The sequence below is a fragment of the Falco rusticolus genome, chromosome 4 (genome assembly GCF_015220075.1).
Source record: "Falco rusticolus isolate bFalRus1 chromosome 4, bFalRus1.pri, whole genome shotgun sequence".
NCBI classification, from domain to species: domain Eukaryota; kingdom Metazoa; phylum Chordata; class Aves; order Falconiformes; family Falconidae; genus Falco; species Falco rusticolus.
In genome coordinates this window covers 25,746,118-25,769,160 of record NC_051190.1, presented here as the reverse complement: position 1 = coordinate 25,769,160, position 23,043 = coordinate 25,746,118, and the positions used below count along the sequence as shown (strand labels likewise).

General features: G+C 40.9%; 1 protein-coding gene across 1 annotated transcript; it reads left to right on the top strand.

The window, feature by feature from the left end:
- The first annotated feature begins 131 nt into the window (after positions 1-131).
- On the top strand, positions 132-21,122 carry LCMT1 (leucine carboxyl methyltransferase 1). Its single transcript, XM_037385048.1, has 11 exons — positions 132-290; positions 1,425-1,516; positions 2,107-2,228; positions 3,689-3,765; positions 4,434-4,495; positions 12,306-12,408; positions 14,251-14,371; positions 15,155-15,256; positions 15,681-15,772; positions 18,399-18,496; positions 20,204-21,122. Exons 1-11 carry the CDS (start codon positions 193-195, stop codon positions 20,224-20,226), a joined length of 990 nt encoding a protein of 329 aa, XP_037240945.1. The 5' UTR covers positions 132-192; the 3' UTR covers positions 20,227-21,122.
- The last annotated feature ends 1,921 nt before the right edge of the window (positions 21,123-23,043 follow it).

Here is a 23,043-nt window from a genome sequence, read left to right as displayed (position 1 = left end):
ACTGCCGTTTCCTGGGCGGGGCGGTGTAGCTCCCACTCTCTCATTGGACATTGTAGGGATGGACAAGTCTCCAGACCAATCGCTGTGGAACTACGGCGGACAGCCCTGTGGAGGCTGTCCAATGAAGGGCGGCGGGGGGCAGGCTGCAGGGGCGGTGGCGGCAGCGGCGGGCGGCCGATCCTCGCGCGTTCTATGGCGGCCGCTGCCCGCGACGCCCTCTCCGCCGCCGGCCTCGACGAGGCGGATGAGGCGGTCCGGGGCACGTGTGAGGACGCGTCCGTCTGCAAACGGTAGTGGTGCCTTGTTGGGGGGAAACGGTGGGGCGAAACGGTGGGGCGGGCCGGGCCGGGCTCCTCTGGCGTCCCCCCGCACCGGGCCGCGGCCCTGAGGCGGTGCTGGTGGGGGCCAGGACAGGCGTGGGCCGGCCCCCGGGGAGGAGCCCCTTCTGTCCCCGGGTGCCGCCATGCCCGCCCGTGCCGGTGTCCTTTGTCTCACCGGGGCCCAGGAGCTGCACCGGCCGGGGGGCGTACACGGAGGTGACTGGGAAGGTGTTTAACGCCGTCAGCGTTCCGCCTTTGGGGGGGCGGGGGGGTGCCCTGCACCTGGGTCAGCGGCTTTACTCCTCAGGTCTGCCACCAGCTTTCCAGCTCCTATTATTAAACACCTGCCCCGCTTAAGAGTTGGTTTATGAGACAGTGTACAGTGGTAGCTAGAATTGCACAGCCTGGCAGTGGGGATCAGCGATATCTCAGGAAAAAAAAAATCCTGATTTTTTTCAGAATTCTTTACTTCGCCTCCCCTGGAGAATAGTGCTGGGAGCGTGGAGTTTTGTTGCCCTGTTGTGCGCGGCCATGAATTTAACTTCTGTTATTGCTGCCTTTTTGTTCTTTGTTATTGCTGTAGCAGCAGATTGTTGGGTTGTTGAGTTTGGTTTTGAGAGTTCACCTTTTCCAATCAGTTGTAAAACTAGTGAGTTCTATTAGAATAAATAGTACTGTTGTGTATGTTACAGTGATACGTAGAAGCTCTGGAATAAGTGCAAGCAGCTTGTAGCATAAAGATGTGTAGAAGTAAAGCATGCTTTGTGTGTGCTCTGAGGAAGTGTAGACAGATAATTCCTCTGTTTGCTGGTTCCTCAAGGAGGAAATAACTGAAATTAGGGTCTTCATTTGCAGGAGTTCATCAAATAGTGCAGAGGCCATTAAAAAGATGCTTAATATGGCAACAGCTGAAACTTTTAACTAGACTTTAGATAACTTCTTAACTGAAATAGGTCCCCACATTCAACAGATTTTTTTAAACTGTGCCTGCGTGTACGCACCCAGGTCAGAGTGACCTGTCCAGCCTGTACATCTTTTAGAGTAAATCTTCGTGGCCTTATTTCGTAATTCTTTTTTTTTTTTTCTTTTTCCCTCTCCTCACAGGTTTGCTGTAAGTGTTGGCTACTGGAAGGACCCTTACATCCAGTATTTTGTGAGACAAGCCAAAGAAAGAAAAGCACCTGAAATCAATAGAGGTAAGTTGGCATGTGAATGTGGATGAAGACAGTGCAAACAGGTTCTTAACAGGTCTTGTAGAGCACCTGACAAATGCTTTCTATACTGGGTATTATGGAGTGTAGGAGATAAGTGAGACAAGTTTCCTTCACAGTAATAATTCCATACTGTATCTGCTCTTTTAAATATTATGCTTTAAATCAAAACTCTTTTTATCTTTTGCTTTTTGTATTCTGAGTGGAATGTCTCTGTTTCTCAGCAAGCAGTAATCTCTACAAAGCAATCAAAAAGATTGGTTTGACCCAGGGCAGCGGGGTACATCAGCTCTGGTCTCCACAAAAGTGTGCGCGCTAGGTAGAATTATTCTGCTTAGTTTGAGGTGAAACTTGACTAAAACTTTTATTTACCTAAGGCATCCTGTTTTATCAGTGCACCAGATCTTGTTAGTAATAAAAAAACCAACCCAAACCCCATTAGGTATCTTTAAAAGAGTGCGTTATTCTTCCTAAGAAACACCATTTTTTAAACAGACGCCTTAAAAATCTTAATGGGTGTTACACATCAAGTATTACATGAAAATAATAATGAAAAAACCCCTTTTTTTTAACAGGCTATTATGCTCGTGTTCATGGAGTCAGTTATCTGATTAAAGCTTTTCTAAAGAAGACAGAATGCAACTGTCAAATTGTTAATCTTGGTGCTGGCATGGATACCCTGTTCTGGCGATTAAAGGTAATGGTAGCCGAGAGTAATGAACTTGGCTGAAGACAAAGATTTGTGTGGACATTTGAAGCACTGTTCTGTGAGGGCTCATCGGTGCTGCATTCTGTAGTACAGCATAGAGGTGTGCAATGAGGCTGAGTGCTGCAGCAGACTGCCCTGGCTGCTCTGCCTCGGTTCTCACCTTGCTTATTAGCTTAGGTACCTTTAAGCCTCAGCCCCATGGGCTTTTACCAAAATGTGCGTGACACGAAGCTGACCTCTAGTGGACTTTCAGCTTGAAAGCCACAATTTGCTGTCCTCTAAGCCTTAAGATTTCACTTTTTTATCCTATACTAAGAGAGGAATAAAGTCCCGAAGTACAGGATTGTAAAGGCTCTATTTACATGTTTCTGAATTATTAATATAAATGTGAATTTGTATATGTAAATACACACACATTTACATATATATGTAATTGAAAATTTTTCAGATTATTCAGATACTGTATGATAGTATCATTCTGAGTGAACACACCTCTGAGTCATCTTGTCTTCTCGTTAGCATATTCATTTGTAAATTTGGTTTCTAGAAGAAAGCCCGAGGAGGCCAGTCACATTTTGCTTTGTTGCAATTCATTATATTTCAGTCAGTGGAAGGGAAAAAATAATTATTTTTTTCTGAAATGTGAAGCTCTTTTCTTACCTGCATTCTTATGAAAAATGTGTCAATACACGTTTTTATTAACTTTATTTGTTTTTTAAAAGCTAAAGTGGGTCCTGTAATTCCAATTCTTTCTCCTTGTAAAGAGCAGGTGTGGTGTAATTAACATACAGAAGGTGGGATTCGGTTAACTGAGCACTTCAGTGTCCTGACTACCTATTTAATCTACTGGTCAGAAATTCATGAGGTTGACGAGCTAGAACTAGCAGTACATATCCATCACAAAAGGATTGCTCCATAGGGAGAAACTGGTGCAGCTTATCTGTCTGAGTGTCAAATAGTGACATCGTGAAATGAAGAGGCTTTCCTCTTTTTTTGTAGTAGAGGAGTTGTGGTATGCTCGTAGTCTGGCTGTTGGTTTAAGAAGTGTGTGGTCACCACCTGTGTAAACCTGTGCAAAATGTTCTGACTCCTTTCTAAGGAATATGCTGAAGATCATGGTAAATGTCATAATAGTTTCCTGTTGCTGTGCTCTTCTAGATCCTGATAGTACATTGTTGGAATATATGTTTCAGTGATGTAGTGTCTAGGATTGCTGCGTTACATAAGATGATAAATAATTTCCTTAATGCTTAGAGGATGTTCAAATGTCTCTCAGCTGTTCTTGTTGTTTTGATGGCATTTTTTTAAGCTGTGGGACATTGTCCCACATTACTCTTAGAAACGCCAGTGTAAACTAAAAACTGTTTAGGGCTTAAGGTTATATCTTCCTGTCGTGTGCATGTGAAACTTGAATGTCCCTAATTCTAGAGTCTTGCTCCAATTCTCAGGATGAAAATCTTCTCCCTAGAAAATATTTTGAAGTGGATTTTCCAATGATAGTTGCAAGAAAAATACATAATATCAAGTAAGTATGATGCTGGATGAAACTGAATGTAATTCAGCAAAATGTCATGAATTGCAAGCTACAGTTATTTCATCTCTCTTCTGAGAAACTCTTCATGCTGTAGGATTTATAATAAAGGTTTCATTGTGCAGGCAAGTCATACATGTGACTGTATAGCCAGTGTTCCGAATTGGAGAAGTTGATATGTGGAAACTTCAGGGAAGCAAGCAGACTTTATTCTTAATTATGTAAAATATAATGGGCAGGGAAAGCCTTACGGTGATTAGAGGTGATTAAGTCATCATCTTTTACTGTTGCAGACAGCAGTAAATTCCCAGACTTGCATGTTCAGTTAGAGAGGTAGGATAGCTGGTACTGTACGTAACTATTCTGTTTGAATGAATACATTAAGGCTTATGGAGGATACTTGAAGAGAGTGTCTGGATTTCTCTTGAATGATTACCTCAAAACTTAAGAGTCATTGGGTATAAAACTCAACTGCAACGTAGTACAAAGTCTCTAACTTGCAAACGCTTTTCTTTCCGGTAGGGGGCAGAGGTATTCTCTTCTGTTTTTAACACACGCATACACGTGTGTATATATATCTATCTATCTATTAAAAAAAAAATTGTAAGCACACTGTTAATCAAGCTTAACTTCTAAGAGATGCTTCTTCCTTCTTCCCACAGATCAAAACCTCCCCTGTCAAAACCAATTATGGAATCCCATTCAGGGGACTCTTTTCTAATAGGTGAGTCATCTTAAAAATAAGTCAGCAATGTACTGTGGCACTTTTAAAACTTTTCTGATCATTTTGTTCTGCTATGTGGGCAGGCTTTTAATGTTTGAAATGCTGTTTGGACAGAAAATTGGGAGGGAAAAGAGGCTTTTTTCTTTTACAGACTCCTGCCCATTTGTTCTATGTCATATTAGAAATGTCTTCTCTTGAAGTGGTTTTATTCTGCCAGAAAGTTGTTTAGTTTTTTTTTTTCTCATAGCTTAAGTTTTCTTTTCTATCACAGAAAAGGAAAAATGCTACTGATAGCCATGTATACTGGATTAAAATATCTATTTTCCTCTATCTTTCTGTCTCATTAAGAGCACAAGTCTTTACATTTAGTGGAGTCTTCGCAGAGGAAATACAGTCTGCAAAGTCCGTTCTTGGAAGCCAGTGCTGTTTGTTACATTTCAGTATTAAGAGGATGTTAGATTCAGGTAGTGTCATGTGGTTGTACTGTCTTGCCTTAGAGCCTCATTATGTTTGTGTCAGAACTGTAATTCAAAAACCTTTTTACTTGTGGGGGAAAGAAAGGTCCGAGTACCACTGAATAATGTTTTCAGTGCCTGAATATCATAGTGCACTATAGTAGCTGCTTTGGACCCTTTAGGAGGAACAGTAATTATCTGCATCTGCAGTACCAACTAATTTGTGTTAGCAGATGAGCCAGCAGTGTTTTGTGTTCCCTGATACAATTACGAGTATAGTTGCTTTTAATAAGCACAATTCTAGCTAAGGGTCTGGAAGGCTTGAAAGGGCCCTCCAAAGCGTGAGGAAGGGCACAGGGTGTGAGGAGGTGTGCTCCTGCTGCCAGTGGCAAGGTGTCAGTGCTTTACCCCAAGGCTCTTTTAGTGCTTTAACTTGTGTCAGAGTACTGCCATGCACTAACTTGGTCGTGCATATTTATGCATATTATGCACATTTTATTGCTGTATATTAGAAGGTCTTAACTTACCAAGCATTTAGATGCCATTTGAAGGGCAGAATTCTCCGTTGTACATTCAGGTCTCAAAAGATGAAAGCCCAATGCCCCATCTTGGAAAAAGGGCTTCTAAGTACCACTGTTTCAGCTAGGAGACCTTCTGTAACATGTTTCTTATATACAATTAGATATGCTGCGTAAGCACTGTTAAAAAGACATTAATACAAGGTCGATCAGAAGGGTTTGATGGTATTTGTGTTACTGAACAGCTGTAGATATGTCTAGTACAGCAAAACAACTGCAAAGTTAACAAGTTGCAGCAGTGTATTGTGATCAAAAGCTACTAATAGCAAGTCACAGCAGTCAAGAGCAATTAATGCATCACTGAGTGTATTGGAGTGGTTTATTTCTCTAAAGCTGTTTCTCTTGTTCTTTCTCAGTGCTGGGTTTTAAATACTTTAGAGTAGCAATTTTACTGTAACCAGGCTGATGTAGGCTTTACTGCACTGAGATCTTTGGGATGTTGCGTTGTGTCCAGTTAACTTGGAGATGGTGGAATTCTGTTGTGGAATCCCAGTTTGAACTGGCACTCGATAACCACAGGGTCAGTTCAAGTGAAACCCATGTGGAAACTCCCATGTAAGGACAAATTAATGGAACTGCTTCATGTGCCACCAGAAGAGGCTGTAGAATAAGTAGACAAGTCAAACAGATTAATAGAGATTTCTTAAAGATCTAAAGGAACTTGACAATGAATTTGCTCAGCTACTAACTGGTATATACCCTCTCATTTTAAAACTGTCTTAGTACCTGAGAACTGGAAGGTGGCGGCTGTGACTCAAATGGGCTCCAGGAGAAATCCAGGGAACTACAAGCCAGTAGGACTGATGTCTCTACTGGACAAATTAGTAGAAACTGTAACAGACAGACTTAGTGGAACACAGGAATAATATAATGTGTTGAAAAAGAGTCAACCTGGCTTTTGTAAAGGTAAGTTATGCCTCACAAACCTACTGCAGTTCTCTGTAAGAGTCAACAGACACGTTGGAAAAGGACATCCAATTAATACAGTGCTTGCATTTAAAAAATGTGTTTTGACAGTGTCCCTTACCAAAGCGTGCCAAAGAAATTGCACGGTTTCTGGAGGAAGAAAGGTTCTCATATGGATAAAGAGCTGGGGATACAGGGTAGGCATATGTTGTTAATTTTCATTATGGAGGGAGATAGAGATCTGTGCTTAAGGATATGTTGTTGTTCAACACTTAAGAAATGATTGGGAAAATAGAGTGATTAGTAAGTGGCAGCTTGTTGGCAAGTCCAAACTCTTCAGAGTGGTAAAGAACTGTAGAAGAATCTTGTGAAATTAGTGACTTGGTGATAATTTCCATGTGGATTATTATAAAGTGATGCACATGGGTGGAAAAAGTAGTTTGTGTCTCACATGCAAATGATAGGCTGCTGGCTGATTATCGCTGCCTGCATACAAGAGCTGGGTATCGTAATAAGTAGATATATCAAAACATTGACTCAGTAATGGTCCAGAAATCCAAGTCAAATGGAAGGATTCTTAGAAAAAAGATAGATACCAACATAGATGCCAGTATTAGTAGTATGTGTTTGCCCTCTTTTTGTCCTTTCCCTAGGTAGCTGCTGTTGGCATCTGTGAGAGGCAGGATGCCATACTAGGGGGACCTTTGGTCTGACCTGATACAGGTGTTAGACTAAGTTCTGGGAATACCGCCTGTCACAGGGAGTATAGTGGGGCATAATGAAGCAGTGTTTCCAGGTAGGGGGGAAATGTTGCTCATTTTTGTGTGTTTTGGGGAGGGGATATGGACGAGGATATTAGAATCTTGGGGAGGGATGCTGTTCCATCCTGTCCTCACCCCTCTCAAATCAGTTTCTGTTGTCTCATGTATACCGGGAATAATTTGTTTAGATGCTTTGGAATTTGAGTTACTGTAATATCAATTAACATGACTCTTGCAGCTTTTCTTCACACACTAAACGTTTTCATTTCATGAAGCTAGTGCTAACAGACCACCATATTTGCTTCAGGGCAGCATCTGCTTTCTGCTTCCCCTTTAGACAAAGCAATGACAGCATGGCTTGCAATACCGGTATTGCAATATTTATATTTAATTCCAGTATTTGTGGCCTCTGCCCTTGAATGCAGCACGATGACTCTTCTCATTGAACAGCTTTGTCATTTCTAAGGGAATGTTAGATTTCCAGTAGTTTGACATTGCTGTGGCAATACCAGCTTAAATTGTTTTCAAAGTTCAGTAGCACTATCTTGTTTATGGCAGTTGGGAAGTTAGTACTTCACCTTTGCTATATTGCAAGTGCCAATTACACTTCAATGAACTATTACTTTTCAGTGCCACTCATACGCTTTCTGCCCCTGTGTAGTTCAGCTTTGGGAGTTGGTTTTTTCACCTTGCTTTTCCCTACATTTCCAAACTTGCTTGTGACCCAACGCAGAGAGTGTTGCTGTCTTGATGACTTGCATGCCTTGCGTTGGGGATGATCCTGCACTTGCCAGACAAACTAAATATCTTTGTGTTTTGACATGTACCCTGTTCTGATGTAGTTAACAAACAGCCTGAGTGAGACCAATACTGTATCGTGCCTGTGAGCCTGCAGAATAGGCTGTATGGGCTGGTTGTTTGTAAAGCTGCCAAGGATACCTTCAGATGAAAATCCTAATGAAATCAGTTTGAGTCAATAGTATCCTGCATGCTGTCTCTTGGAAAACCTCCAGGAAATTGTTTGACTAATCTGAGAAGAGAGTAAGGAAAGATAACTGTGAATTCTTGTAGCAGAAGAAACACTGCGCTCTGTGCACCTGACTCTATAATGCTGCTTCAGCAGACAGATTAAGGTAGTAGGTGAGTGCCAGAGGGCCACCATAAACCGAAGCATTTACTTGCTGGTGGCATGTTTCTGTGAAAAAAAAAAAAAAAAAAAAAAAATTATTGCAGTGAGGTCAAGAGGCAACTATAAGCAGCTGCTACTATTCGGTTACTGCAGTGATGTCTAAATTCAAACTACTTGTATTGTTACTTCTGTGCCAATGATCAGAGCGAAACATTCTCTGTTGCATTACGCATAGATAGCAGAAACATGTGCCTAGGCTGAGAGTCTGCGTTGAGTAAATGGGGTGGGCTGGAGTGGTGGGGCTCTTTCTCTCCTTCACTCCCCCCTCCCTTGCATTTCTCAAATGAAATCTGAATCTGGTATATCTCAAACCTTCACTGCAGACAAGTACAAGAGAGAAACTTTGAAAACCATAAGGTAGCTCCGTGCTCTTAAAAAGGAACGTCGTGAGCAAAGAACTCTGCTAAAAAGCAGCATGGATTATTGGTGCCTGGATAGGAATTAGTGCTTGGAATATGGGATTTTCAATGGATTAAGCCACCAAATGTTGCTGGCTATGCCAGCATTAGGGCAGTTGGCCTAAGCCACAACGAGGTGGCCCTATTTATTTGAAAATTGCTGCGGATTTGCATGTTAGTGCAGCGTGGGTGGTGTTCTCACCTGGCCAGGAGGGAAGGCAGTGGCTCCTGGCAGCCACAGAGTTCTGGTGGAGCATGTGGGGCTGGGGGAGGTCACGGTGGCAGACACCTTCCAGAAGAGTGAGATTACAGTAAGGAAAAAAAAAAAGTAGAGTTTTTTTCTTAACACCAAAAAAAACTGCTTAATTTAAAAGAAACTTCTTCACGGGAAGAAATCAATGGAGACCACGTGACTGTGCTAGCAAGCTGAAACTTGCTTTTTCAGCTCCTCTGTAGGTAGGCAGGTATCATGAAATACATTTGCACCAACGCTGCTCAGTCAAGGTGGAAGCATGTTTACAGATTTTCATGCTTGGAGTGTCGTACTCTGCAACGAAGTAGAAATTGGTGCCAGAGCATTAACTGAAGTATGTTATTTTCTGGGGTCTTTATGGCCATATTTCAACTTTTAGCATCCAGGCTGGGAACAACGGCAATTCCAGCGATCATCAGCTGCCATTGCCTTGCAGTAAATGAATGTCTGTTATCCAAGTGTGAGGTGATGGAGCCATTGTCAGTTTGATTTTAAAATGCTGAAGTTATTTGCCTAGTTTGACTTTTATATATAGAAGGGTTTTTTAATGCCATGTATAGGCCAAAGGTGGAAGCTAGCAAAAAAATCTTACAGGGAACATAGGAAGAGGCTTAGCTTAAATTAACTTTTTCTCTAGCTTTTTTTCCTTTTGCTTCTCTTTTTGCATTTTAAAATTGTCTAGTGTAAATTTCATATTTTTTCCTAAAATTTCCTTCAAGATAAAAGTTTTGATCATAAATGTTGAAATGTATGAATTATGGAGATATTTAATGAGGTGCTTTCAGATATGTTTAAAATGTACGATTTTTAGCAATTTTATCAGCTTGTATATAATGAATGTGTGTGCAGTTCTGCCTTGGTACTGTCTGTGGTTGTGTTTGCCAACAACCATCAGCAGAAAGTCGAGGGAAGTTGGCAGGAAAATGTGTGGAGGAACAAGTACATTCTGTTTGAATGGACTGAAGAAGGAGAACCAGGCAGCCCAGATACTGGAGATGGAAGTGGAGTGACAATCCATTCCTCATCAGCTTTCTTAACCTTTTAAAATTTTCAGCTGCAAGGAGTCTTGTATTAAGACATTAAGTATACTTGGTTTTAAGGTTTAAAGAATATTCCCACTGAATCAAATCACCCTTGAAGAATCCTGTTCTAGTTTGGTGTTTGGGTTTTTTTCCCGGTACTTAACTTTGAATAACCAGGCTATGGCTGTGTGGCTGTTTATTTTCGCTTATCCACAGCCTACATCTCCAAAAGCAACTGTCTGCTGGACCACGCAGCTCAGCACTGAGGATGTCACCATGACCTCCCACCATGTCAAGGCATAACAGGAATTCTGTGGGGTTTCTTCTTGCATATATAGGCTTGTTAAAAACAATGTTAATAATTTTGATTGTTGAAATTTGAACCATTTTGAAGGACAGTTTTCTAACCTAAAGTTTGAGAAGTTTTGCTCTTTCCAGTTCTTCAGTGATAAGAGTGTTTGAATCAACATGATGTGAGCAAGAGACATTCACTTCCACCTCTGAAGTGTTTGTACTACTTCTGTTACTGGAGCACTTAAAAAATTGTAGTTTATTTCTGGTTACAATTGACGTACTGGTATGTCCAAGTCAATGAAACTGGACAAGAACATCGCGTTAGTTTCAATACTTGTTGTGGTGACTGATGCTTATTGTATCTCTGGACAGCAAGCTGATCACTATATAAATACTTTCCTGTGTGTGGTGGGGATTTTTGTGTGGCGCGCTTTTGATGCCATTATCATGGCCTTGATATAATAACTTAAATAGAAGGGTGTGGGAAGTAGTAAAGCTATTACAGAACATGTACATGGAAAAAACCTTGACTCAAAATGTTGAATCATTTGCCACACAACTTTTTTTTTTCTTCCCCTGGAACAGTCTGGATGGACTGTTCTGGTTTCTGTATATGTTCAGATGTGTTGCTGGAAAGACAGCTATTGTCACTTGCTAATGCCATTTTCGAACAGTTGGTCACTTGGAAACTAAATGGAGGTACATCTTCCAGACTGTTTGAAGCACTGCTTAAGTTAATAAGTTGCCTTCCTGCACACATGTACAATTTTTTTTTTTCTTCTCCTGAAACGGAAAACCCCTTTCATCCTGTCTCTTCAGCCACTTGGCTTCTCTTTCTCTCTTCACTTAGCTTTTGACATCTGCTCCCACATTACCATGCAGGAACTGTGTCGGTCTGCAGCAGGATCCCAACTGGAGCTGTGCCAGAGCTTGCTGCTGCAGATGGGTATTGACTGGCCATTACAACACCACTTTAAACTCTCACTTTTGAGGTGTTTTTTCCACTGTTTAGCTTACTTATTTTACTGTTTGCTCTGTCACACTTATATGGTAAGAGGGTAAAATTATGTACTATTCAGTCCTAATGACTTTACTCTAGTAAAGCTAAAGCGTGAAAGAGCAATCTGGTATATTCCCTCAGAACTTTTATGTCTAAGTGGGTTTGATGCTGCATGTGTAAAATGCTTGCTATGGGGACTGGGCTCATCTAGTTGAATTGATTGCAGCTGGTTGTCAGAATTATTGATAGCAAGATGCTCATGTTGCTGCTGGCTTCCTTACAGTTTTGCTAGTATGGCAGAGTATCTTTTGACTTTACGACTAGTTCCTCCTTCGTGTTGGAAAGCATTTACAGGAGCTTGCTGCCAGTTGTATCCCAGGATGAATATTCGTTTCTCAGAATATCTTTTCTGACTTGACTCTACATTTAAATACCATCACTAGATCATACAAAATGGCTAAATGATAACTTCTTTTGGCCCCCAAATCTGTCTGACACCTCTATATATTTATATATGTATATAAAAAAATATAGCTATATGTATTGTTAATTTATGTAGCTATATCTATTATTAATATTTGGAACATTGTTCCTCTAGACTCTACAAACAAAATGAAAAACCCTGCCTTTAATCTTCATATTTTTCTTCTCTCTGCATTCCTTGAAACCATGGTAACGGGTGGTATAACTTATCTGCATTAGAGTGGCTGCAGAGTGAAAGAGTAGGCTTGCTGCAGAGTGTGGTGCTCATATACCACCATCTTGTAAACCACAACAATCAGGTATAAGGGAAATTAATGCCTTAAAAAGACGAGTTTGCTGTTAATTGTTAGGTGTAACGTATTAAACTCTTGACTTCAAATTCATATGTTCCTGCGGTGTTTTTTTTTAATTTCTAATTTTAACATTCCTCTTATTTGTAACCATTAGTCTCTCAAAATTTTAAACTTGTAGATTCTCACAGCCTAGACTCCAGTCGATATTCCATAGTAGGAGCAGATCTCCGTTTCTCATCAGATTTGGAGGAAAAGCTAAAGAAACATAACCTGGATATACAGTAAGATTTATTTTTATTTGTTCTTTAAGGAGGGCTTGTGGAAGCGTACTGGTGAGAGTCAAGTCTTGCTTGGACATACAGTATCTGCATCCAGTGCTCGTTATGCTATTTCCATGGTTACCTTTTCCTGAGCCCTTGAGCAGAAGGAATTGTTCAGACACCTCATGCAGCCTCACTGAGCTGAGCAGGCTGGCATTGCTGTGACTGCTTGGTAGTTCCAAGTCTCAAGCAAGGTTGTTCCTTGCATAGCTATTCTGCAAACTGTGTTTTTGTCCTTCCTGAGAAGATGAAATGTTACAGAACTATTTGCTTTTTGCTCTTAACACACTGTGGGGAATGGAGCATGGCTTTCTGTGAATGTGTTTCTGGTGGTTGGTTCCCTTTGGGGTATATGATCCTTTCACACAAGTCAAAGCTCTCGTTGCAGGGCAGGCACCTGTAATTCCTTCTTGCTTTCCCCCATCCCTTGCCTTGGAGGGGATGAGCTCCCACAGCAGCCATTTGCTGCCTCTGAGCTGATAGGAATTTCCTTTCTCTACTTCAGGATTGAATTTGGTTGAAATTTAGTTGGTAGAATCATGTTATTCAAGGGGAACCTCTAAACTAGAGATGTATCAAAATGTCATAAACTGCATTTTTTAAGAGTTGGTTCAGTTGCATTTAGTTTTAATGCTGACTGATGGGTAGTACTTAGATCAGTAAACATCTTCTACCCTTGTAAGAGCTATATGAATCAAGATTTCTGGGAGCTTAGCTGGCAAAATGAAGAATAATTCTGTCAGTGTTAAATTATTTTGTTGTTTTATCTTTGTAATTATTTTCTGTTGCCACCACTTAAAACCCCTATTGTTCCCTAGACCTTTCGGTAAAGTGATTACCATGGAGTCCTTTGAGAACTTAACTCCAGAAGCTAATATCTGGGGTTTTATTGTTCAAGCGTTAGGCTTTGGGAGGTGCGGGAGGGGCAGGATTTAATTTTTTGGAGTGGATGATGGACATACCTTTCAAATACAAGATATATAAATAGTAGCTATCTGGCTGGGTGGGAGAGAGCATATGGGTAAGCAGAATGCATGAAATTGCCATTTAAATCTTTACACTTCATCTTCTGAAATCTTGCCTTGCTTGCCTACATTGCTGCTCCTTGTGGATTTCTCCTGCTTGTAGTGACTTTTCTTTTTCCTGTTCATACTAGCAATTAAAAGAAAACTCCGTAATTCTAAGGAACACTACTCCTGTAGATGTATATTTTGGGGTTTTGTGGATGGAGGAGGAAGAGGCATGTGCAAATGATAGATTGCATTTTGTTAGATAATATGCAAAGCTTATTTTACAGATATTGAACAGATTTGTCTAATTAAAATTCTTCTTAGAACTTTTTTAAAGAGAAAACTTTTTAAATTTGTATTTTATTCCTAATTTTACTAAAAAGTGCAGATTGTGTATACAGGGTACAATTCTTCAGCAAAATGAATTTTAATATGCACTTCATTCAGTTCATGCTATCACAGTTCAGAGAAGACTTAGAGAATATGCATTCTTCAACGTTCATAGTCCGGCTGACTTAGGGGAGATTTTTTCCTAATATCTCTGGTCTGTAACTATGGGAGTCCCCTGCAGTTAAGTCGTCGATTGCCAGAAAACCCAGTTCTAGTCAACTTGATGAAGTGATTTCATTCAGTCTTAAATGTCTAGTTTGTAAAAAGGGTAGCTCTTTAGCTCTTTTAAGAAATGTGGGGACGTGAAATTACTTGTTTGCTAATAATTCTTTATAGATTTTTCTTGTTCTTTTGCTAGAAATTGTTCTCTTGTTTGTTTGTATTTTTTTTTTTTGTTTTAAAGTTTGCCAACGCTTCTGGTAGCAGAGTGTGTGCTGGTTTACATGACACCACAGCAATCTGCAAATCTTTTAAAGTGGGCAGCAAGCACTTTTCCAGTGGCGATGTTTATAAATTATGAGCAGGTAAAACAAAAATGGCATTTTTAGGCCTGGGTTATTGTCATAAAAATAGCTCTCAAAAGTGGGAGTTCTGCTTGTAAAATAAGAGTTGGGCCATACCCTTTTGTGTAGACAGCAGTTTCTGCGGAATTACTTAAGTAATGTGTTTTACCTTGTAGATTGAGGAGCTTATTGTAAAGAATGTACGGCTGTTCTGAAAGACAATTTCTGGGCTATGTTGAACCAAAGTAACTGAGACTTAATCCATATGTGGAGAAAATCATAGAATATTGGTTTTAGATAAGACAGAGGGAAAAGAAATGATGTTGAATGTTGGGTATGAGTGTATAACATTACATAATTACCTCTCTGTGTTCTTTGGCAAAGTGCAGCAAAAATCACATCAGCATGAACTCAGCTTCTCTGTGTGAAAGTAAAATGCTGCCTCGGGGGAACTAGGTGGCTCCAGGAATTAGTAACAGGATCTTCCAAGCTGTAAATCACTCCTAGAGAGCTGAACCAAGTTGCCAGCAGCTTAAAGCAGAGTCAGTTTTCAGTGCCCCGTCCCTCTGTAAAGGCAGTAGCATTGTCACCATTAAATTGGCACTCAACTTGTAAACGTGAGGTAGCTAAGGAGATTGTGGCAGTGGGAAAAGAGACTTGGTATAAAAATGTGAAACTTACTTTAATGTTATCCTGTACGTTTTATGACACAGACAACTCAAGAGTTTAACCAAGTTACTGCTTTTCAGTGCGGTTACATTCTTTTCGGAAGGGGGAACACTTTTGTCTCATTCTCTACCTGAGGTGAATATGACAGACCGGTTTGGACAGATCATGATTGAGAACTTGCAGAGACGACAGTGTAACCTGGCTGGAGTGGAAGTCTGCAGATCCTTAGACTCTCAGGTAAAAGGGGCACAGAGCTCTGGGTGTGTTTGAAATTAAACCAGATTAATCTGTCTGCAGGTTCTACCTCGTGCACTGTAAGGCTCAGAGCAATGACCAAAGCAGGTCTGGAGTGGGGCAGCAGCTACCTACTGAAACGCTTTGCCATCCGTGTTACGATGGTTCCCTCTTGTCAGTGCCATGGTTGCTTGATATCACTTAGATTTGGCAGCTGTACAACAGCAGCAGTAGGTCAGAGCCCAGCTCCATCTATCCAGCTGTCCTCTCTGTGCAGAGGTTAGCAGCAGATGCTTAGAAAAGAGTATAAAAGCTCTTCAAAGAACAGGTCAAGCATATGGCCTACAAAATCCTTAAAGGGGAAAAACTCTTCTCTGGTATTTTTCTTCGAGTCCTCTGAAAACTGTGCTGCTTGTTTATTTTACAGAAGGAGCGATTGCTGTTAAATGGCTGGGAAACCGCACGTGCCATTGATATGATGAAAGTATACAGCTTTTTGCCACAGGCTGATGTCAAAAGGTATTACTGATAGCTTGCTTTGTAGTCAAAAGTCATCTTCAGATGCCAGTTCTGAGGTAGTTCACCTCAATAATGCAGTATGGGATCCCTTAGTATAACAGAGAGGAGGCTGCCTGCGGATGCTGGCTAGGTAGACGGAACGTGTCTGAGTCTGAAGCTCTGCAGAGCTTTAAGGATAATACCTAGAGCAACGTTAATGATCCAGAGGGTTATTTCTGCCAGGAGCAGACTGGCAGCAGTGATATTTTATTTGGGTGCAATATAAAGCATCTCATAATAGAAATTTGCAGGTAAAAGGTGCTGCAGAAATGTTGTATTGAGTTTTTACAGTACCCAAGATGTTACTTGTGAGCATCCAGTCTCCACAACACTAGATGGGTGGAGTGGAGTTCTAAAATACACTCAGAAAAAGCAGCTGCTTTTCATGTCCTCAGGGCAGATAACATCCAGGTGTTTGCTCCAGGCTTATAGGCCTAGGTAAGATTATTTACCAGTTTGTTTTTTTACTACAAGTGGATGGAAAATGACCAGTCCTGATCTTCCCTCCTGTCCTGGTTTTAGCTGGGATAGAGTTAATTTTCTTCTTAGTAGCTGGTACAGTGCTGTGTTTTGGATTTAGTATGAAAATAACACTGGTAACACACTGATGTTTCAGCTGTTGCTAAGTCGTGCTTACTCTAAATCAAGGACTTTCCAAGTTTCCCATGCTCTGCCAGTGAGCAGGTGCATCACAAGCTGGGAGGGGGCAGAGCCAGGACAGCTGACCCGCACTAGCCAAAGGGGTATTCCCTACCACAGAACATCACGCTGAGTACAGAAACTGGGGGGAGTTGGCTGGGGCGGGTGAATTGCTGCTCAGGGACTAGCTGGATATAGGTCAGCAGGTGGTGAGCAATTGTATTGCGCATCACTAGGTTTTGTGTTGGTTTTTTTCTCCCTTGGGTTTTATTCCTCTCTCTCTCTCTCTCGCTTCCCTTTTTCATTACAACTGTTACTATTATATTTTATTTCAGTTACTAATTGTTCTTATCTCAACCCATGAGCATTACCTTTTTCCTGATTCTCCTCCCCATCCTGCTGGGGGGGTGGGCAGGGGGAGTGACCCAAGTACTGCATGGTACTTGGGTGCCAGCTGTGGTTAAACTGTGACAGCTCCCTTCTTCCTTGACAGCATATTTAGGTAATGAGCCAAGGCAGGGCAGTAATTAAGTGCTATGACCTATTGTACTATGCAAGCAAAGAGGGAGAGGGAGGAGAGGTGTGCCCAACAGTGTGGCGTGACTCTCCCTCAACAGATGGATGCATCTTCATTCATATCATCATTATGAGCTAGACTGCTGGGTCTGTAGACAGAGCTTAGTACACAGAGGGTATAACTAAAGGCTGTTCTAACGGTCGGTAATCTGCATGGATCTTGTTAAACGTTTTGCATTAAAGAAAAGCTGAAAAGGGGGAAACTGGTTTTAATGAATAACTTCTTAAGTACATATAATATGAAGCGTGAATTGCTATGAGTCATTTATTAACTATAGTTTGAATTAGCCAAACAAGTTACTTTGGTCAAAATAAGTATTCACATATGGGGATTTCTCAAGCCATGGAACTGAACAGGTGAGACTGAAAACCTTAGGGTATTTAAATAGGTACGATGACTGTGTGATTGTGCCATATGGCACTTGTGGAGAGACGTAGCTTGTACTTTTTTTGCAGAATTTTTGACTATCTTAGATCTGTTCAGCTCCTTCCACTTTTTCCAAATGCCAAGAAATAGGTTATGTAAACTCTGTCCCTCAGTGTTAATGAGGCAAATAATGCTTTCTATTTATAAAAGTCTTCACAAAAGTGTTCTTCTGCAGCACTTGCACATCTGTGAATGTATTTAGGAACTTTTGCCTCTCAGCCTCTTTTGATCCCCAGTAGCAGCCCTTCCAAATATTTAGCATGGAAAATAAACACTCTGATATTCAAGTAATCTAGAGCAAGAGAGGAATGTGGCAGGTCAAACTTTTTAAAGCAAGCACAGCTTGGGAGAAGTTCTCCCATTTGTTCAGTGGAAGGCATTCAAAGATCTTACTTTAAAAATCCTAGGTAGGAACCATTTTAGGGAAAAAATCCTCAGATCTTATGTATACCATTTGGTTTGTGCTTCATCATGAGCTCATGTGGGAGAGTTGTTAGAAACTGCACTGGTGTACCCATCACTCTTCCAAGACATAATATGGACTTGATTGTCTGGAGAAAATACCATCTTCAACTGTTCACTGTAAATCTTTGATGAAGATAAATCTTCCGTTAGGCTGTACTGTTGTGTCTCCTTAAACCCAGCAAGACCAGATACATGCAGTTAAAGGGGTTAGAAGAGAAATACTGATATTTGTGAGAAGTTATACAGATTAGTCCCGGAACAGGAAATTCCAGGGATGAGAAGTAGGGAACATCTTGTGGGTCACTTGTTTCATACATTGACAACAAAAACTAGCTGTAGTGCTGGTATACCTGTATTAATTTACTGGAAAGGTAACTGCCTTATTGGCCATAGTTCTAGCTTCTATAGAATGAAGATGAATACTTTAAAAACTGTGTTGAGACTCCAGCTTGAATCACAATTTTTATCTTATTCCTACAGAATAGAAGGACTTGAATTCCTAGATGAAAAGGAGCTGTTTGAACAACTAATGCAGCACTACTGCATCTGCTGGGCTTCAAAGGACAGCAGTAATCTGGGTAATGATCTCCAACATCTGGGAGGTGACCCTCCACATTGAAATCATTATGTGGAAAGACTGGGGCTATATACAACAGCTGTATGGTAGAAGTATCCTGGCACAGGAATGGGGTCTGCTTCTCTGTCATTGTTGGGGCTGTGAACACCTTCCAGGTGGTGTCTCGTGACTGTTTCTCCACAGCCTTTGGGGGGTTTGTATGGGCATCTGAGTTGCCCAACAGGAAGCCTGTTGAGTAAAGGGGAGTTAGAATTTGTACACTGAAAGATGCCGTATGGGTTACTTTAAATAACTGCCTGTTTCATACTATCAGTGCTAATTGAAGGTTTACAAATCTTATGCATGTAAAGTGCCATATGGGCACATGGTATATAGAATCACAGTGTCCTGACAATATAAAAATAAATTTGTATTACTTAGCCCAGTCTTCTTCAGTACTGTCCCCATTTATATCTATCTGAGACTGAAGTTTTACATGTTACTTTCTCTGGGGGAAAAAATTCCCTCTGAACTTAACCCTTCTGTTCTTAAAATTCTGTCTCTCCTTAGACTGGAATTTGTTTGAAACAGAGAGACTTGCTGTATGCCTTCTGTAGCACCGTATATGTTGCTGCTGCTTAAGAAATAATAGAGTCAAAAGAATTGTGGTTCAGGTGAAGCACTGATATCTACAGCCATTACATGTCCAAATTGGAAAGACAACTCTGTTGCAGACACAGTTTATCTCTACTTCTGTCTGCTATTTCAGGACCAGAAAACTTCTCTGCCTGCCAGTTCCATCTATTTTTTCCTCGCCTTCTCCTTCTCTGCCCTTCCCTTGCTCCTGACAAAGCAGTACTCAAGAATAATTTTTATTGACTGTTCCTTAGTGAATGTGAATAGATGTAATCTCTGCTGAAGTTGTGCAGCCAGACTGAGTAGCAAAGCATCTGATCCAGCTGGTAAAACTAGACCTTCAGTACCCTGTTGCTGCTGCTGTAACAGATGCTGGCTTGTGGCATCTGCTGACCTGAACCCTACAACTTCGACAGCTTTGAGCTGCAGAAATGCACATTTTCCATTTAATTTCTTAGGGCTAATAAGTGATGACTGTAATAGAGAACTTATTTCTAGAGGAGATGAGGCCAAAATGTTCACCTGTTCATGGTAGCCAGTATTCCTGGGATTTCCAGTATTATCCTTTGCTGTCATTAGAGAAATATTTTAGAAAATTTTGGGTACTGAGGTTAAACAATGTAGCATATCTTAGAAGTCAAAAAAGGCAAATCTCAAAGGACACAAATATCTAATGCATGGATGTGTTGTAATCTAAAGCAGGTTTTCTTTATCCAGTGTGAATTTGCTGCCCTGATTCATGGTACTTTTCCCCAGCTTTCTCTTTCTAATTTCATGGGCAGATCCTTCGGTTCAGCAGCAGCCTGTCTTATTTCTTCTGTCATTAATAACTTCAGTACTCCTTCAGATTGGCTTATTCAAATTAATTGCTGCATCACAATAAAAAAAGGGTTTAAAAAGTACAGACCAACCTGTTCCCTAACTTCCTTTCCTCCCACCAAATCCTTTACATTTAACTTCCTTTTTTTTAAGAAAAAGTAATTCTCTAAGTGTCCTTCCTGTGTCTTAACTCCTAATAGTAGTGAAGTACAGGTAGTATAAGACTAAACACTTGTTTCTCCCCCTTCCCCATTCCCCTTTTCTTTTCAAATAGGTCTTGCAAACATCACATTCTAATGTATTTGCTGGAGGGAGGCTGTGGACCCAGAAGCTGCAGCACCTGCCTTCTGCTTGAGGCAAGATCACAGAAATGATGGGACTTTGCATGTGCCGACTTCGGTCTGCGCGTCTATGTAGGCGTCGCCAGGACAGAAAGCGATGGGTGCTGCTGATGTTGACTGTCCTGTTGGCTTTTGGTAGTTCTAATGAATCTTTTTTGCCCATTGTGAGCAATTGTTATGAGGCCAGACTTGCCTCCCATTCACAGACATATGATGGACTTGTGTAAGATGTCAGTAATTCCTGTTTAAAAGCTTGCCTTCCTTAGTTTAAAACCAAAAGTAAAGTGTTCTTGGATTATATGATTTTCCTTTTTGTCTTTCTGTAGATGTGTAAAATGTATTTGTGACAGGAAGCTGGAAAAACAATTCTGGTGAACTGCATTACTGGATATCTCTGCACTGTGCATGGCTGATCATGAGGGTTAAATTTTCTTAATTTCCTTTCTGTTCAGGTTTAATTTTTATGAAGTGTCACCATGTTGGCTTTCTCCAGGCTTTACTGTTGCTGTAAGGCTGTCGCTATACTAGGTATGTTCTTGTAGGGGAAGACTGAAAGAAGGGGAGCTGTGATTCTTGTTCAGTGCTGTACAAGAAACTGGATGATGTTAAACTTAGACTTTATTCAGCTGGGAAGGGCTTAGCTTGGCAGTTGAGCACTGGGACAGTGTAGGTAAGAAAAAGATTAATCTAAATTTGCACTGCTTCTGGTAGTATCTTTACACCAGTTTCTCATTCTTCTTTCTTTCCCCTTAAAAGAAACAAAACAAAATCCTAACGGCAATGAAAGACCTTGCCCTGTTGTTTGAAATGGAGTCTTGCAACCTTCAAATAATAAATGTTTAGTATTTATAATTTGCCTAGTGTCTTACTTACTAGAAATTACCTATTTATATCTGGTTTAGTGACTACATTTTTACTCTCTCACCAAGAGTAGGTTTTTTAAAGCAATTGCAAGCATAAGTAACCATTTTTTGTGCTGTATGTGACACTGTAGTGTAAGAATACAGAACCTGGCTTTGGAAATAGTTGGCATGGGTTTGGACTGGAGACATAGGGAAAGAGTATTGAGATACCAGAAAAGGTGAACAATTCTTAGACATGGTCATAACTTCAGAGGAACAGAAGTAGTAAAAAGAAATGCCCTTCCCTTCGCTGCCCTCCTCTCTGTCACTGATAGTAGTCCCTGGTAGCTACAGGCCACACACAAACATTGTGTCAAGCTGATTTTTTAAATGACATGGCACAGAAATACGGTATTTGGTTAATGCTGTGCTTGGTCTTTGCAGAGTGTTCACATAAAATCTCTGCCCCCAAAGGGAAAGGGTGGACTGTGCAATTATAAAAGGAGCTTATAACCTTTGCTTCCTAGATAACAGTATCAATGGTATGCTTATGCCTGCACATTTTAGATGTTTGGGCTTATCTGTACCCTTCTCTCCCCTCTTCTATTAAGAGGCATGTGCAAGCTGTGTCTGCGTTAGTGTTGACCCTTTCTCTCTGCAGCTGCAAGAGACCAGAAGGGCATGTCTCATTTTTGCACCTTACCATCAAAGTTCCTTCTTGAGCACAGTAGCTGTAACCAGGGACTACAGTGTTTGCCACGGGGTGGTTTCCCACAGCAGTTGCCTGCTGTCTAGATTGGGAAGTAAACTTGCTGACAAACCTTTCTGCTTCTTGGAAGCAGGGGCAGTTAGCCTGCTGCCATTAATGGCCTGCAGCACTCTGGGGCTTGCCTTCTGTTTTCACACTGTTGTTACTTTAAGAGTTTTTGAATATTTTTCATTCCCACTATACAGTTGCTCTGTCTTGCCCTCACATGAACCCAAGTTGCTAAATTCAGAAAGGACCTGTGAAATCTCTCTTAGACCTCCAAGTCCTCCACACGTACTGCCTAGTTAAACACAGCATTTATGCCAGAGACCTGGAAGAAGATAAAAGTCATGCTTCCTTGCCTGTCTTCAGTGGACAGTATCACCTGAGTTAACCTGTGTAGCTGTGTAAAGAGGAGATATTCAGTTGGCATAAGGAGGAATACCAGTATGCAACTGCTTCCTTGGTGTCTGCCCCTTCAGAAGGTCAGTGCAAGAAACTCACCTCTATAGATCTAGAACCTTAGATTTGAGTAGAGAGGACTCAATTGGAACAGCAGTTTCTTGTTTTTATGGCTGTGCTGTCCACAAAATCAACCTGCGTTTTGATGGAAAGATGGGTCTGATTGTGCTGACTTGAGTCACAGTCTAGTATTACTTCTCAGTTCTGCTAACATGCTGCCCAGTCGCTTGGTTATTGATACCTAAAGCAAGGTTACTCTGAAAATGTACTTGGCCTTAGCTCTGGTCTTTTTAACTTCTTTACTAGTCCAGGCCTTGAGCTGTCTGAAATTATGATAGCTTTATAATACACCTGTTCACTGACAGTTTGTTTGGACTGCGTTGTTGTTGCATTTGGGTGGGCTGGGTTTTTTGTTGTTGTTCTACATTTGAGGAGAAATTAAATAACTTTTTAAAAGAACTGTTATACTACAGGTGAGTATTTAGGTTGGGCTTCTGCGGTGCTTGCCTTGCCTTCGTGCCCCTTTGCCCCCACCCAGCTCTTTTTTCCTTTATCCAAAGGCTATTTTCCCAAGTCTAAATTCTGGGAAGTCTTATATTTTGATGCGGCCATCTTCAAACTTTTTTGGACTTCATCAGTAGTGCATCTTGGATCATGCTGTGGACCATTAAGTTGCTTTTCTTGCTTTTAATGAGCATATAGCATACGAGGGCCTCCCACC

Excerpts from the sequence above, each read along its gene's own strand:
- LCMT1 (XM_037385048.1), top strand. The coding sequence starts at position 193 with ATGGCGGCCGCTGCCCGCGACGCCCTCTCCGCCGCCGGCCTCGACGAG. Across the intron at positions 2,229-3,688 it reads CCCTGTTCTGGCGATTAAAG|GATGAAAATCTTCTCCCTAG; the intron begins GTAATGGTAGCC and ends TCCAATTCTCAG. Across the intron at positions 15,257-15,680 it reads GCAGATCCTTAGACTCTCAG|AAGGAGCGATTGCTGTTAAA; the intron begins GTAAAAGGGGCA and ends TTTATTTTACAG.